Consider the following 14,936-nt stretch of genomic DNA (forward strand, 5'->3'; position numbering starts at 1 on the left):
TACATGTTACATAAATAATCTGATCACATATTGTACATTTTAATAATGCATAAACACAGCTAAATTGCATTTGAGTGCTAGGTCCCCCATACAAAGACTAATGTCTGCCGAACCCGCCAATACAGATGGGCCTGCTTGCAGTCTAAAGTATAGGGTGGTTCCGGACAAATGAATGGAAGGGTTCAGGACCCAATGTGCCTAATTTTTGGCGATGTTGCTTCTGTATATAAAGGGGGCAGCCAGGATAACTACCCGCCAAACCACTGGTTAGCCGACAGCCATCTAAGGTGCATAGGGGGCTTTATATACTGTAAATGTTGTATTAATAAACTTAGTAGAATGTAAAAGGAGGATTAAGTAACTAAAATAAAGAATAAAAAGGTTCCTTAAAGGTAAGGTGTCTCTTTTTCTGTATTAATAGTGATTATAGAAAACATTATTATATTATTATTATTATTATTAATAATACAAAATTAAATTCATTGTTTATTAAATTTTTATTTAGTTCTATTTTTACTGAAGCACTGGGCGCCGCCATCTTTGATTTGCTGTGTGTAACTACAGGTACTCACCTCATTTATGACAGCGCCAAGGGCATTGGGTCTGATAGTCACGCTCCGACCCCTAGACTTAATATGGAGAGCTCCCTGCTGTGACCTGGATACGCTCCCTGGGCTGCCCAGATCACAGCAGAGGGAGGAGATCGGCACCATCTTTGTGGAGCTCTCAGCATATGCGGTGTGCTGCACTTTCCCCCTGGAAAGACAGTGGCCTGAGAGGAGTAGCTGCCAGTAGCAGAGGTCTTGGAATGAGGTGAGTACGGGCGCGAGTGCGGGCAGATGAGCATTGCAAGTGAGCGGCAGAGCACTGCGGGCGGGAGGCAGGGCATTGCGGGCGGGGGGAGGCAGGGCATTGCGGGGGGGAGGAGGGGGAGGCAGGGCATTACGGGCGGGCGTAAATGCAGCAGAGTAGTGTGGGCGGGCATGCGGCAGAGCATTGCAGGTGGGCATGCGTGCGGCAGTGCATAGGATCATTTTGCAGTCACCAACAAAATGGCTTAGCACTGTGATCCTAAACTTCATCTTCCTTTTGGAAACATCCAGATTGGGAGTGAGAGGTGTGACATCACACAAGGGAGAGCAGATTCCACCCCCTTTTACTGCAGTTGTAATGCGAGCTAGTTTTACAGTAGTTCTACAGTAGGATTTCAGCAGCTGCTCCCCCTAGTGTTTGAGTGGAAAATATCAAACTTTTAATTTTTTTTTCTGTATTTTGCTCAATTAAAAACAAATAATATTTAAACAAAACATTAAAACTTTCCATTTTTTCAGTTATTGAATTTTTTTTATTTTTGGATGACACTTTCCCTTTAAGTATTGTGTTCAATTTCAGTGTGATATAGCTGCATATAAAGAGAACATCCCTGGCTCTATAACCGATTTACAGTGGCTCTACCCTCACACCCGCCTCGCTTGTCCAGACCAAGCACTGCCTGAACTTAATCCTTGGCCCTGTGTGTGCGCACTGACACTGTAGGAGCCCAGAGAGTGTCAATGCAGTGTGCGCACTCACCATCCTCTTGTATATAGCAGCCACTTACTACATTTTCATGTATCAGAGTAGCGAGTGGCAGATGAAGATAGCAGAGGCTGAAGAGAGCACATCGGCACAGACACTGCACTGCGCACTTTTGGAGGTTCCTCATTTGCATAAAAAATAAATTTTTCTGAAAAACAAAGCAAATAAAAATTGTACTATAGAGATGGATTTTTTTTAGGAACTAAATCCCCTATACTACTGTATTAGCAGTCTAAATCTTCAACTCAAATACTAAGTATTGCTACAGCCATAATAGACTGCAGTATATCTGCACTGCATGGTATTATCATTGTTGGCATAATGCTGTCAGGCATCCCATTAGGCCCTGGACCTGGCGAATCTAATACTAGTACAATGACTGCAGCCAAAAGTGCCATTGTTAGGCCTTTGGCAGCCACAGCAATATTTTGGTTACCAGAGGGAACCTTTTCTTCCGGTGTTTAATCTGGTCAATGGCCTGCATCATCTAAAAACTTCTTATTGATCTTCACAGATTTAGCGGGAATAAGATTATACATATCAGTCAGGCTCCTGGCGCTAATCCGATGGGTACAGTGGCAGTACCAATAAGATCAGTATAACATAAATGCCTGCCAAAGAGCACAAACTGGTGGAATAAGATTATAGTGAAAAGATACCCTGACTTGTATTTTGTTTGTTAATCTTAATATGAGGCAACAAAAAAAAAAATGTAGAGCCTTGGGTGCTTCTGGTTGGGATAGTCCAGATGATATACAAAGTGGAAAATGAAAGCTATACTTGAATACCACAGGTCACACAAAGCCATTTCCTACATTGTGAGCTTTGTTCCTTTAGGCTTTATTCAGAAGGATGTAATGTGGAACGGTGAATTATGGGCTACAAGTCCCACCCTGACAGTGTCTACTGAATCACACCAACAGCACCATAAATCTCTATGAAACTGGTCAAGCAGTATAGCTGAGCTTGGCTGAGACTAATGGCCATAATATGGAGGGAGGCTTCATTACGACTGTCTGCATAGGGCTAAAGTGTTTGTATAGAAAAGCCACTGGATTTAGAGCATTTTATTAACACCAACATATAGAAGGAACTCTAACTGTACGACCATGACAACAACGCTGCGCACACACAAGATCAGCACATACCGGTGAAAATTATCTCGGTAGCCTCTTGCGACTTCTTGAACGATAGACTTCAATCTATAAAAGAAAGGAATATGAAAGAAACATCACATAATTCATTGAGGTCCACACTGTGACTTTCCCCAACCACAATCTAAACAAGAGCGCCTTGCCAATGTGTACTTAGCAATGTCGAAAAACTTGTTCTTGACAACTGATTCACAATGGAAATATTAAATGATGGTAAATAAGGTTGGCTCCATACTTCAATGCACAATCATGTTGCAAAGAAACTCCTACCCTTTCAGAGAAACAAAACTAAACATGACAAAATAAAATCGCCAAATGTAGAATCTGTTCCTGCAAAGGAAAAAGCAATTGTTTAAAGGTCAAATTGTAAACCATTAGTAAAATCAAGAAGTGCACATTTCTCTCTATAAGTAATATCTTTTAAAGATAAGTGTTGAGCCACATGACCCTGTATCTTGTGCCAGGTTCCGGATGGGAGCTGCATGCTGTCGGGCAGGAGAGAGCTTGGTCTAACCATGTACCATTGTTTTTAACAATGAGAAAACAGAGTTGACGTTTCAATGCATATATTAGTAAATTGGTTATAATACTGATTCCTACAAACTTGTAAAAATGATGTATTAAGCGGCCAATCCCCTTTAAAGGGTTGTTTCTATAATCTTAAATCAGTTAGTCGACTTCCTGATTGCTTAGGGGGTGGATGATACTCCTTGATCGACTGCTCAGACCAGCAGCATTTTTCAGCTGCTGACCTGAACTGTGCCCTCGAGGTGTAGCTATTGGAGGCGGCCTCATTTCTACAGCATCAGGAGGGCAGTGCCAATAAAGTTGGCCAGGATCAGGAGGGCAGTGTCAATGAAGTTGGCCAGGATCAGGAGGGCAGTGCCAATGAAGTTGGCCAGGATCAGAAGGGCAGTGCCAATGAAGTTGGCCAGGATCAGGAGGGCAGTGCCAATGAAGTTGGCCAGGATCAGGAGCGCCTTGCAAATGAAGTTGGCCGAGACCAGGAGCACAGTGCCAATTAAGTTGACCGAGATCAGGAGCCCAGTGCCAAGGAAGGTGGCCAGGATCTGGAGCCCAGTGCCAATGAAGGTGGCCCGGATAAGGAGCTATAAATGCGCTCCAGCAATCCTGGACAGCTTCAGAGCTGTGCTTACAAGAACCATAAAAATGCCAATGTTTGACTACACAGCGGCTAGTCTCCTACGCACCAAGCTGTAAACAGTAAGAAATAAACAATGTTAAGGGAACAAATTTTAACTTTTTCTCAACAAATAAAACTTTAACAAAACAAAATTTTGTTTATGTCAACTTATTCTGAGACTCAGACCTTAAAGTGTTTGTGCCAATCAACCAATTTTTCAGAGGGCTGAGCTGTAGTACCTATTGGAACTATTATAGGGTACAGACAAGTTTGATTGTTTTTTGCCATTTTGTGTCTACTTGGTGAGTTTGAAAAATTATTAAAAGTTTATCGACTTTTTTTTTCCCCATGGTCTACAAGGGGAACTTGAACCTGCAAATATTAATCTGTAGGTACAATACATTGCAATACTTATGCACTGCAGTGTCTGAGTCAAAACAAAGATGACAGTTCTGGAGTCTTTCATTAAGTCTCAGCTGCCATTACAAGCCGTTGGCAGTCAAACGCCCCCCCCCGCACATAAAAAAAAGTTCCATATTATGACCAAATTATCTAAGATGTTATAATTACAGGAACTGGATTAGTCTCGAATCCTAGCAGAGTCAAAGGAGTGTCCACTGTATAATGCAGCTGGCACCAGCAACAGATGGAGCAGACTAAACTTCTAAGCCTGCTCCATACAACCCCGTACGCTGTAAAAGTGCAACAGAGGTCAGGAAGGGATTTACAACGGACTAGTCAATGGATATATATCGGCCATAAATCTATACCATACCGATTGGACACTGATGTTTTACTGAGCTGCTGCGTGTAATAAAGTACACAACCATTAATAAAAAATGAAATAAGTATTAATTAGGAAGTAGGCTAAAGATTTCCATTCTGGATCAGAATTATTTTAATTTGTTGCTTAGAAAACAAATAGATTAAGACAGCAACGGAAAAACAACAATTAAAGAAAGTGTCAAATGATGAATGCAGTACAGTAAACGATAACTGAGTGCCCTTACCGGGTATGTTCAACTGAATTGTTTTTGTCATCAATAACTGCAACAGCCACAAGTTTTCCTAGGAAAAAATAATCATGTACATAAATTTACAGTATTTTAAATTCCCGACATCATAAGGGATACTACTTATTAGGACACTGAACCACAAATCATGAATATATATTACACACACACGCACGAAAGTGCTGGCACCGTTGAAATTGTTCCAACAAATGACGTATTTCTCCCAGAAATTATTGCACTTCCACGTGTTCTGTCACACGTTTGTTTCATTTGTGTTTACTAGAGCAGCACAAATAAAGAGAAAAAAAAAAAAGACAAATTGGACAATTTTACATAAAAACCCGAAAAATGGCAGGACAAAATTGTTGGCACCTTTTCAAAATTGTGGGTAATCAACTTTGATTCAAGCATGTGACGCTTGTTCAAACGCACCTGTGGCAAGTAACAGGTGTGGGGAATATGAAAATCACACCTGAAATCAAATAAATAGGGGAGAAGTTGACTCAATCTTTGCATTGTGTGTCACACTAAGAATGGAGAACAGAAAGAGGAGAAGACAACTGAGGACTTGAGAACCAAAATCGTTAAAAAATATCAACACTCAAAGTTACAAGTCCATCTCTGGAGATTTTTATGTTCCTTTGTCCATGGTGTGCAACATAAATCAAGAAATGTACAACTCATGGTACCGTAGGTAACACACTGTACGTGGTCGGCAGAGAATACTGATGAAAGGTTGCAATGTAGGATAGTATGGAAGATGGATAAGCAGCCCCAATCAAGTTCCAGGGAAATTCAAGCTATCCTGCAGGCTCAGGGTGCATCAATGTCAGCACAAACTATTTGTCGACATTTGAATGACATTAAAGCCTATGGAAGGAGACCTACTGCTGACACAGACATAAAAAAGCTAGACTGCAGTTTGCCTACATGTAAGTGAGTAAGCCAAAATCCGTGTGGGAATGCAACTTGTGGACATGTGAGACAAAGACAGAAAAAGATGGAGTTTGTAACATGGGTCATGAGTCTTCCAGCAGGACAATGACCCCAAACATGATTCAAGAAGCCCCCAGAAATGGATGAAAACAAAGTGCTGAAGAGTTCGGAAATTGCCAGCAATAAGTCCAGGACTAAATCCCATTGAACACCTATGGAGAGAGCTTAATATTGCTGTTGGGAGAAGGTGTCCTTCACATATGAGCAACTTGGAGCGGTTTGCAAAAGAAGAGTGGTGCAAAATTTCAGATGAGAGGTTTAAGGGGCTTGTTGATGGTTATAGGAAGAGATTGATTGCAGTTGTTATTTAGTCCAAAGGGTAGAAAACCAAATATTAAAGTTAAGAATACCAACTATTTTTTGGAGTTTTGTGTGAAATTAAGTCGAATTTGCCTTTTTTTTCTGTGTTGTTCCAATACTTACAAAGGAAATAATCATGTGTATAACAAGATGTGTAATTGCAATAATTCGCCGGGAGAAAACACTTCATTTTCTAGAACAATGACAGTATATTATATATTTTTCAGAGAAAGAACAGGAACAATTCTAAAAGTCAACACATGGCTTAGGATGAGAATCCAAACCAGACGCTCCATTTGAAGACCTGTGTTTCAGGATGTTTGATCCTCACATCAGTGCAAAGCAGGAGAATGGATTTGGCTGTGTCAGAAACTACTTACAGGGAATCTAAGGGGCAAAGTTTCACCTAGTGGAGAAAGCCAAAACAGGATAAGGAGACCAGTGTCTGTGTGTATATATTACATATACACACGCTGATGGCCATCTATTGTAATGAATAGTAGCCCTTAGGATATGGTGCATTTAAAAATCATCAATAGGAAAGGTTTTGTCTATTTTTTTTTAAGAAATCTTTTATAAAAACATCCCAGAAACAAAATGTAAATAATACAATACAGGTACATGTGTAAAGTAGCAGATAAAAGCTCATTATCAGATGTAAACTATAAAAAACTATAAAAATTACCTGTGTCGCCCAGCTCATACAATGTAAATCCATCGACATGAAGGTAGCCCTCAAACCTCTCCTTATTAACCCAGCTTGATAAATCACCATCTTCGTACTCTACATAGCAATGAAAAAGCGCATGGCAAGGTTAGCACAAAACCTTTACAATGTAAGCGATTTAGTTCAATCAAGAGGGTTTTATTGAAGCACTTGAAGAGTTTTTGTGATGAAAACACATGTACAATTTATCAAATTGACTTGACATAATACCCACCTAGGGATTATATTTTAAACATACTCCAAAAAATTAAAAAAATCCTGCTAGGGCTTATTTTCAGGGGAAACTTTATTGGGTCTCCCTATCTTTTACCAGATAATGTTATATAAACTGCGATATGCTATATGTAAGAGTGTTAACATTTCTGTTGCTAAGACATATACAGTTAGGTCCAGAAATATTTGGACAGTGACACAAGTTTTGTTATTTTAGCTGTTTACAAAAACATGTTCAGAAATACAATTATATATATAATATGTGCTGAAAGTGCACACTCCCAGCTGCAATATGAGAGTTTTCACATCCAAATCGGAGAAAGGGTTTAGGAATCATAGCTCTGTAATGCATAGCCTCCTCTTTTTCAAGGGACCAAAAGTAATTGGACAAGGGACTCTAAGGGCTACAATTAACTCTGAAGGCGTCTCCCTCGTTAACCTGTAATCAATGAAGTAGTTAAAAGGTCTGGGGTTGATTACAGGTGTGTGGTTTTGCATTTGGAAGCTGTTGCTGTGACCAGACAACATGCGGTCTAAGGAACTCTCAATTGAGGTGAAGCAGAACATCCTGAGGCTGAAAAAAAAGAAAAAATCCATCAGAGAGATAGCAGACATGCTTGGAGTAGCAAAATCAACAGTCGGGTACATTCTGAGAAAAAAGGAATTGACTGGTGAGCTTGGGAACTCAAAAAGGCCTGGGCGTCCACGGATGACAACAGTGGTGGATGATCGCCGCATACTTTCTTTGGTGAAGAAGAACCCGTTCACAACATCAACTGAAGTCCAGAACACTCTCAGTGAAGTAGGTGTATCTGTCTCTAAGTCAACAGTAAAGAGAAGACTCCATGAAAGTAAATACAAAGGGTTCACATCTAGATGCAAACCATTCATCAATTCCAAAAATAGACAGGCCAGAGTTAAATTTGCTGAAAAACACCTCATGAAGCCAGCTCAGTTCTGGAAAAGTATTCTATGGACAGATGAGACAAAGATCAACCTGTACCAGAATGATGGGAAGAAAAAAGTTTGGAGAAGAAAGGGAACGCCACATGATCCAAGGCACACCACATCCTCTGTAAAACATGGTGGAGGCAACGTGATGGCATGGGCATGCATGGCTTTCAATGGCACTGGGTCACTTGAGTTTATTGATGACATAACAGCAGACAAGAGTAGCCGGATGAATTCTGAAGTGTACCGGGATATACTTTCAGCCCAGATTCAGCCAAATGCCGCAAAGTTGATCGGACGGCGCTTCATAGTACAGATGGACAATGACCCCAAGCATACAGCCAAAGCTACCCAGGAGTTCATGAGTGCAAAAAAGTGGAACATTCTGCAATGGCCAAGTCAATCACCAGATCTTAACCCAATTGAGCATGCATTTCACTTGCTCAAATCCAGATTTAAGACGGAAAGACCAACAAACAAGCAAGACCTGAAGGCTGCAGCTGTAAAGGCCTGGCAAAGCATTAAGAAGGAGGAAACCCAGCGTTTGGTGATGTCCATGGGTTCCAGACTTAAGGCAGTGATTGCCTCCAAAGGATTCGCAACAAAATATTGAAAATAAAAATATTTTGTTTGGGTTTGGTTTATTTGTCCAATTACTTTTTACCTCCTAAAATGTGGAGTGTTTGTAAAGAAATGTGTACAATTCCTACAATTTCTATCAGATATTTTTGTTCAAACCTTCAAATTAAACGTTACAATCTGCACTTGAATTCTGTTGTAGAGGTTTCATTTCAAATCCAATGTGGTGGCATGCAGAGCCCAACTCGTGAAAATTGTGTCACTGTCCAAATATTTCTGGACCTAACTGTAGATCTAATAATGGGATATAATGAACAGAAAATGCATTTGAGGACCAAATAAATTTGTGAACTAATAAGAATGTGACAACAAAACAGTTTGCCAAAATTATAACAGATTTCCAAATGGCCCAGTGGACAGTTGGGTTCACGCTAATCTGATTTTCATCAGGGCAGAAGATTTACTATTGTGCTTTATACAATCTGCATCTGCGGCTTATCAACGTCTTTAAATATAGTGCACACAATGACGCAGCGCATAATGACTGCAGTTGTCACAGGGACTAAACACTGAATAGTTAACATATTAAAGAGAAACTGTTCTGTACCTTAAGCCAAACAAAATGGTGCTGCTACACAGTGCTATTCAATCCCCAGAAAAAGGTAGGACGAAACGCGCGTCAGGGTGTAGGCGCCATGTTTTGTAGCAGGTAAGTTAGTTATAGATGTTATATACTGTATTGCCCTCAGGTGGACGGATGTTATGGGTGTGTCACATTATATAGCATATGAACATGGTTCTGTATTAGGTCATATGGTTGCAACTTTATGTTAGGGAGTGTTTACTTATGAACAGCATTTTTTTATCAAGGGGTAGGATTTATATATATATATATATATATATATATATATATTATCAAGCTGAGGATAGTATTAATAAAATGCTTAGTGCAAAATCAAATTATATATATATATATATATATATATATATATATATATATATATATATATATTTGATTTTGCACTAAGCATTTTATTAATACTATCCTCAGCTTGATAATACTGTATTTTTCGGACTATAAAACGCACCGGACATTAAGACGCACCCTGGTTTTAGAGAAGGAAGATCGGAAAATAAAATTTTAAGCAAAAAATGTGGTCATGACACGGCGAGGATTTGCTGCTGACACTGTTATGGGGATAATGTCCCCAAATTCTCTAATAAGGTACCCCATCCTGGTAATGATCCTTCTGCCTTGTATATATGTGTCCCTCATCCTGGTATAGCCCTCATCTTGCTATATACCCCCATCCTGCTATATACCCCCATCCTGCTATATACCCCCATCCTACTATATACCCCCATCCTGCTATATACCCCCATCCTGCTATATATTGCCATCTTGCCATTTTGATCTATACCCCCATCCTGCTACATACTGACTTCCAGGTATATGCCCTCATCCTGGTATAGCCCTCATCCTGCTATACACCACGATCCATCCTGATAAATACCCCCATCCTGCTCATAATATACCCCCATCCTGGTATACGGCCCACATCCTGTGGTACACAAAAAAAATAAACGTGTATACTCACCTTTCCTCACTCCCTGCAGCATCGCTCCTCCTCCTGTCAGTGTCAGCGGCAGCGCCGCTGACCTGTGTGGAGCAGTCACCGTTGTCTACAGCATTGCGATGTCCTCCGGTCTGCCCGTCAGCTGACCTGTGTGGAGATTAGCTGTGCGCACAGCAATGACGTCATCGCTGTGCTCACCGCTCGCAACAACACAGATCAGCTGGCCGGCAGACAGGAGGAGATTGCGATGCTGCAGACAACGGTGAAGGGTGAATATACTTCTTCACTGCGCCCCGCGCTGATAATGATGCGCGGGGAACAGTGAATACAGCCGCACATGATCACTCCAGGCTGTAGTTGCCAGGGATGATCACGCGAGCCGGCTGTTTACTATGCGCGCGCCCCCGCCCATCTGTAAGCACTGGCTTCAGTGCTGAGGGATCATGGAGGATGGGCGTGCATATGAAATGAGCGGGCCCACATAGTCACGGCAGGTGCTGCTACAGCCTGCTCGTGCCGCCGATGACCCGCCAAACCACAGCACCCTCATTCCCTGTAGCCACATTCAGACTATAAGACACCTCCCACTTTCCCCCCAACATTTAAGGGGAAAAAAGTGCGTCTTATAGTCCGAAAAATACAGTAAATACTTCCTTCTTTTCTGGTTATACCATAGGATTTCCTACCTCAGTTCGTATCAATGTGTGAGAAGTGACATTATGTATGCTGTATGTTCATATCAGCCCCTCTCTCTATTGGAATATACACATATTATAAATATGAGTTATAATTTACATTAGTTTTGATTTTAGACGTGCCTTTTGCAACATCTAGTGACATTGTATTAATATCCTTTGCCGTTGATGCCGCCTAGTGGTTCCCCATGTTTTAAATGTTTTTTTTTTTGCACTCTTACAATTATTTTCCCTTTATAACTTATAGTATACATTGTTTTGCATAGGAATTTAGTGTGTTTTTGTGTTAGACAGGATTTGTTTGCGCTGTGACTGTTTATATATGTACAGTGCCATTTCTGCATTTTATTAAATATATTTAGAAAAATAAGTATTTAAGAAGTTCCTCAATGTCTAAACAATGTTTATTTTTTATGCTAGAGTTATAACTACTGAAAGTTATATATATACAAAAAAGTAGGGTGTAAAAGCCAAGTGGGCAGAAGTGGCGGGTGTCACTTCACACAGTAGTGCCTGACGAGGCCACCTAAGGAACAAGATTGCTACCCGTTATTTGCAGCCATGGGTCCATTCCTCAGAAATATCGCACTGCGCATGATAAGGAAGGGAAAGTGATACGGGTCTGACAATGACTTGGCTGGTAAGTACAATGTCAATCATGGCAACCACATACTTTTGGCCTCGTTTGGATGAAATAGGTGGTCAATTTCTTATGAGTGGTGAATAGGGCATAGAAACTGGGATATCTACACTTGACAAAAACGGAAAAAAAAATGTGTAAGTCCAGGGGAGGTACACACTGGTTAATAAATACTTGTGCACATGCACAGAATTCTTTGTATAATTATCTCAACTATTAGCCATTTGGGGTGAGAAAGGAAATCTTCGTACTTTCTTCTAAATTCCCTAGCTGATGTGTAGACAAGGTAGTCTTAACAACAAAACACATGAATCACAATTTGCTCTTGGCAGGTGAGGTTTCTTAGCCTATAAGTTTCACTTTCTGAAATGACCCACCTACAAAAATGAATTGAATAAAAATCAGTCATGAGAGGTAGATTCAACAGTAGCCAAAGGAACAGCTTCGAGATGAGCTCCAGGACTCTGCAATTGGTGACTTTTATGATCACTATGGCTGTAATTATGTAAGTACACAAGGATTTATTTTTATTATTCAAGACTGTAGAGATAAATAGGCTATGTGTAGTGATGAGGGAACGTGCTCGCCAATGCTCATTACTCCATCGAGCATCAAAGTTTAAAAATGCTCGAGTTTCCCATTGACTTCCATAATACTCAGTAATCGAGTCGCACCCAAGAACTCCAATGCCCGATCGAGTAACAAGCCATGTATAGCACGCTTGCTCATCACTAGTTTGCAAATGGTTTTCCATGAAGGACTTTTTTATGTTAATCTGTATTGGTGAAGGAGAATACTAATTTTCTCTAGCACAGATACTTTGCATATCACAGTGCCACTCCTGTGTTACACAATTTCCTTTTGCTGCATAACCCTCGGTGGCATCCCACAGAATTGTCCTGCATAAAAAGCTGCCTGACGTTTACCATAACTCTCTGCTTACAGCGACTGTCTCCGATGAAAGCCGATAGGCCAAAACGTCGATATATTTGAATGAAGTAGAAGCTATATCTAATAAATTCCTTTTGTTCTTCCTTGTAGTACCATGTTTTCTAATCAGGGTTGATTACATTTTCACTTGAGCACCCAAGTCCTCCTCTCAAAAGGAGTGCCATATAACTTTATCATTATACTTACAGGTGTGATATATATTTCTATTTGATTAAGTGGATTCATACCCTCTAGGTTTGTAATGAACTACTGTGTTTTTCCAGAAATAAGCCCTAGCATGAATTTTCAGCACTTTCAGTGCAGTCTTAAATATAAGCCCTCACCTGAAAATAAGCCCTAGCTGCGGCTCAATAATGAAGTGTCCAGGCAGCTAAAAAAGTTAAAAGAATACTGCAGGACACTTAATTATAGGAAGGAGACACCCCCAAAAGAGAAGAAAGAAGAAGAAATAATGGTCACCAGACAAACAGGATGACCTGCAGTAGAACGCACACCCACACACATCAGATTGTACATACAATCACACAAAAACACTCACCACATCTGGTGAGAGCGATGTATATCAGTGGAAGAAGCTAAAAGAAGGTAAGGACGGCGTGGAGCATACTTGCTGAGCGCGCCCGCCGAATATAACAGGAGTACCTGGGAGCCACGCAGACATCTGGGGTCTTGTAAGTAGGATTCTCCTGGGAAGGGGGTGGGGGGGTGGTCTGCTCTTTTGGAGGAGTAAACTTACCCCCAACCATGTTTCCCCAAGAATAAGCCTGACCCACGAAAATAATTTCCCGGAGGAAAAGAATATATAAGACAGTGACCTATTTTGGAAGAACACCAGTATTGGCACTTGTGATGATACCTACTGGTACAATTGGTGGATATTAAATGATACTTCACAAGAGCGCGGGTGATAAGTGGTCAGTGTTCGTTACATTTTATGGTAAATATTTTTAGTCACTAATATCCTTTATTTTTAGGGTACTGGTCTACTGTTGTACTGAGGTTCTGCATTTTCAAGTTATAACCAACCTGAACAGGAAATTCATCAAACTACAGATCAATTGCAGCAATACTGACATAATAAATACTATGAAGCCTCATCAATTTAATCTTCCAAAGAGTGTCCAACAGGCGGAGACAAGTGTATGGGACAATCATAGACTTGAATTCATCATCTTGAAGACTGAAGTTTTACCATTTGATTCCCCAGAGGTTACAGAAATGATCAAGGAGCTGCTTTTACAATTAGAAAAAGAAAAAGATCTTTTGCCCTATTTCCCTGTAATGAAAAATGGATTATTTCATATCTGCCTGTATAAAAGAAGCTGTTTTCTCTGTAAAATGATATGTTATTTCTTACAATGATCTGTTATTTCTCACTAATTTGATTTGTGGTATGTTTATTTGTCTTGGAAAAAAAAAAAAAAACTCAACTGCACTGACATCTTCAACTTGGGAAGTTTACAAATGTATGGAGAAGACACATGAAGCATGCGAAGGAAGACTAACACCGCACACTAATAAAAGAAAAAAAAGGAGATGTATTTATGTGGGAAGTCACTTCCATATACAAGTAATCATACGGATATCTTGGATTAAATGACTGCAAAATGTATCTTTGGAAAAAAAAAAATCTAAAAATAAAAAAATATACGCAAACCAGTTTGTAATAAGATCCAGTTATGCCTTGTGGGTGCTATCAATCCCACTGCACACCATCAGACTCCTATACAATTTCAGATTGGTGGACGGACAGAGCAGTTGTATCCTATATGTCAATTATGGTGTCACTCCAGCTTCAGAATCAAATAGGCAACAATTACCAAAATTATTCATCAAGAAGGGACTTTCAAACCGAAGCCATATACAGTTAGGTCCAGAAATATTTGGACAGTGACACAAGTTTTGTTATTTTAGCTGTTTACAAAAACATGTTCAGAAATACAATTATATATATAATATGGGCTGAAAGTGCACACTCCCAGCTGCAATATGAGAGTTTTCACATCCAAATCGGAGAAAGGGTTTAGAAATCATAGCTCTGTAATGCATAGCCTCCTCTTTTTCAAGGGACCAAAAGTAATTGGACAAGGGACTCTAAGGGCTGCAATTAACTCTGAAGGCTTCTCCCTCGTTAACCTGTAATCAATGAAGTAGTTAAAAGGTCTGGGGTTAATTACAGGTGTGTGGTTTTGCATTTGGAAGCTGTTGCTGTGACCAGACAACATGCGGTCTAAGGAACTCTCAGTTGAGGTGAAGCAGAACATCCTGAGGCTGAAAAAAAAGAAAAAATCCATCAGAGAGATAGCAGACATGCTTGGAGTAGCAAAATCAACAGTCGGTTACATTATGAGAAAAAAGGAATTGACTGGTGAGCTTGGGAACTCAAAAAGGCCTAGGCGTCCACGGATGACAACAGTG

The 14,936-nt window shown here is 40.2% G+C and overlaps 1 protein-coding gene across 1 annotated transcript in view; it reads right to left on the reverse strand.

Annotated features, from left to right (window-relative positions):
* TMX3 (thioredoxin related transmembrane protein 3) overlaps positions 1–14,936 on the reverse strand; it is an 84,914-nt gene that overhangs the window by 15,302 nt on the left and 54,676 nt on the right. The window contains exons 10-12 of the mRNA XM_075314607.1: positions 6,871–6,969; positions 4,887–4,944; positions 2,727–2,780 (exon numbers count right to left, since the gene is read on the reverse strand). Coding sequence (XP_075170722.1) covers positions 2,727–2,780; positions 4,887–4,944; positions 6,871–6,969 — 211 coding nt within the window. The remainder of the gene's footprint in view (positions 1–2,726; positions 2,781–4,886; positions 4,945–6,870; positions 6,970–14,936) is intronic.

Source organism: Anomaloglossus baeobatrachus, chromosome 6 (assembly GCF_048569485.1).
Source record: "Anomaloglossus baeobatrachus isolate aAnoBae1 chromosome 6, aAnoBae1.hap1, whole genome shotgun sequence".
Taxonomy (NCBI): Eukaryota; Metazoa; Chordata; class Amphibia; order Anura; family Aromobatidae; genus Anomaloglossus; species Anomaloglossus baeobatrachus.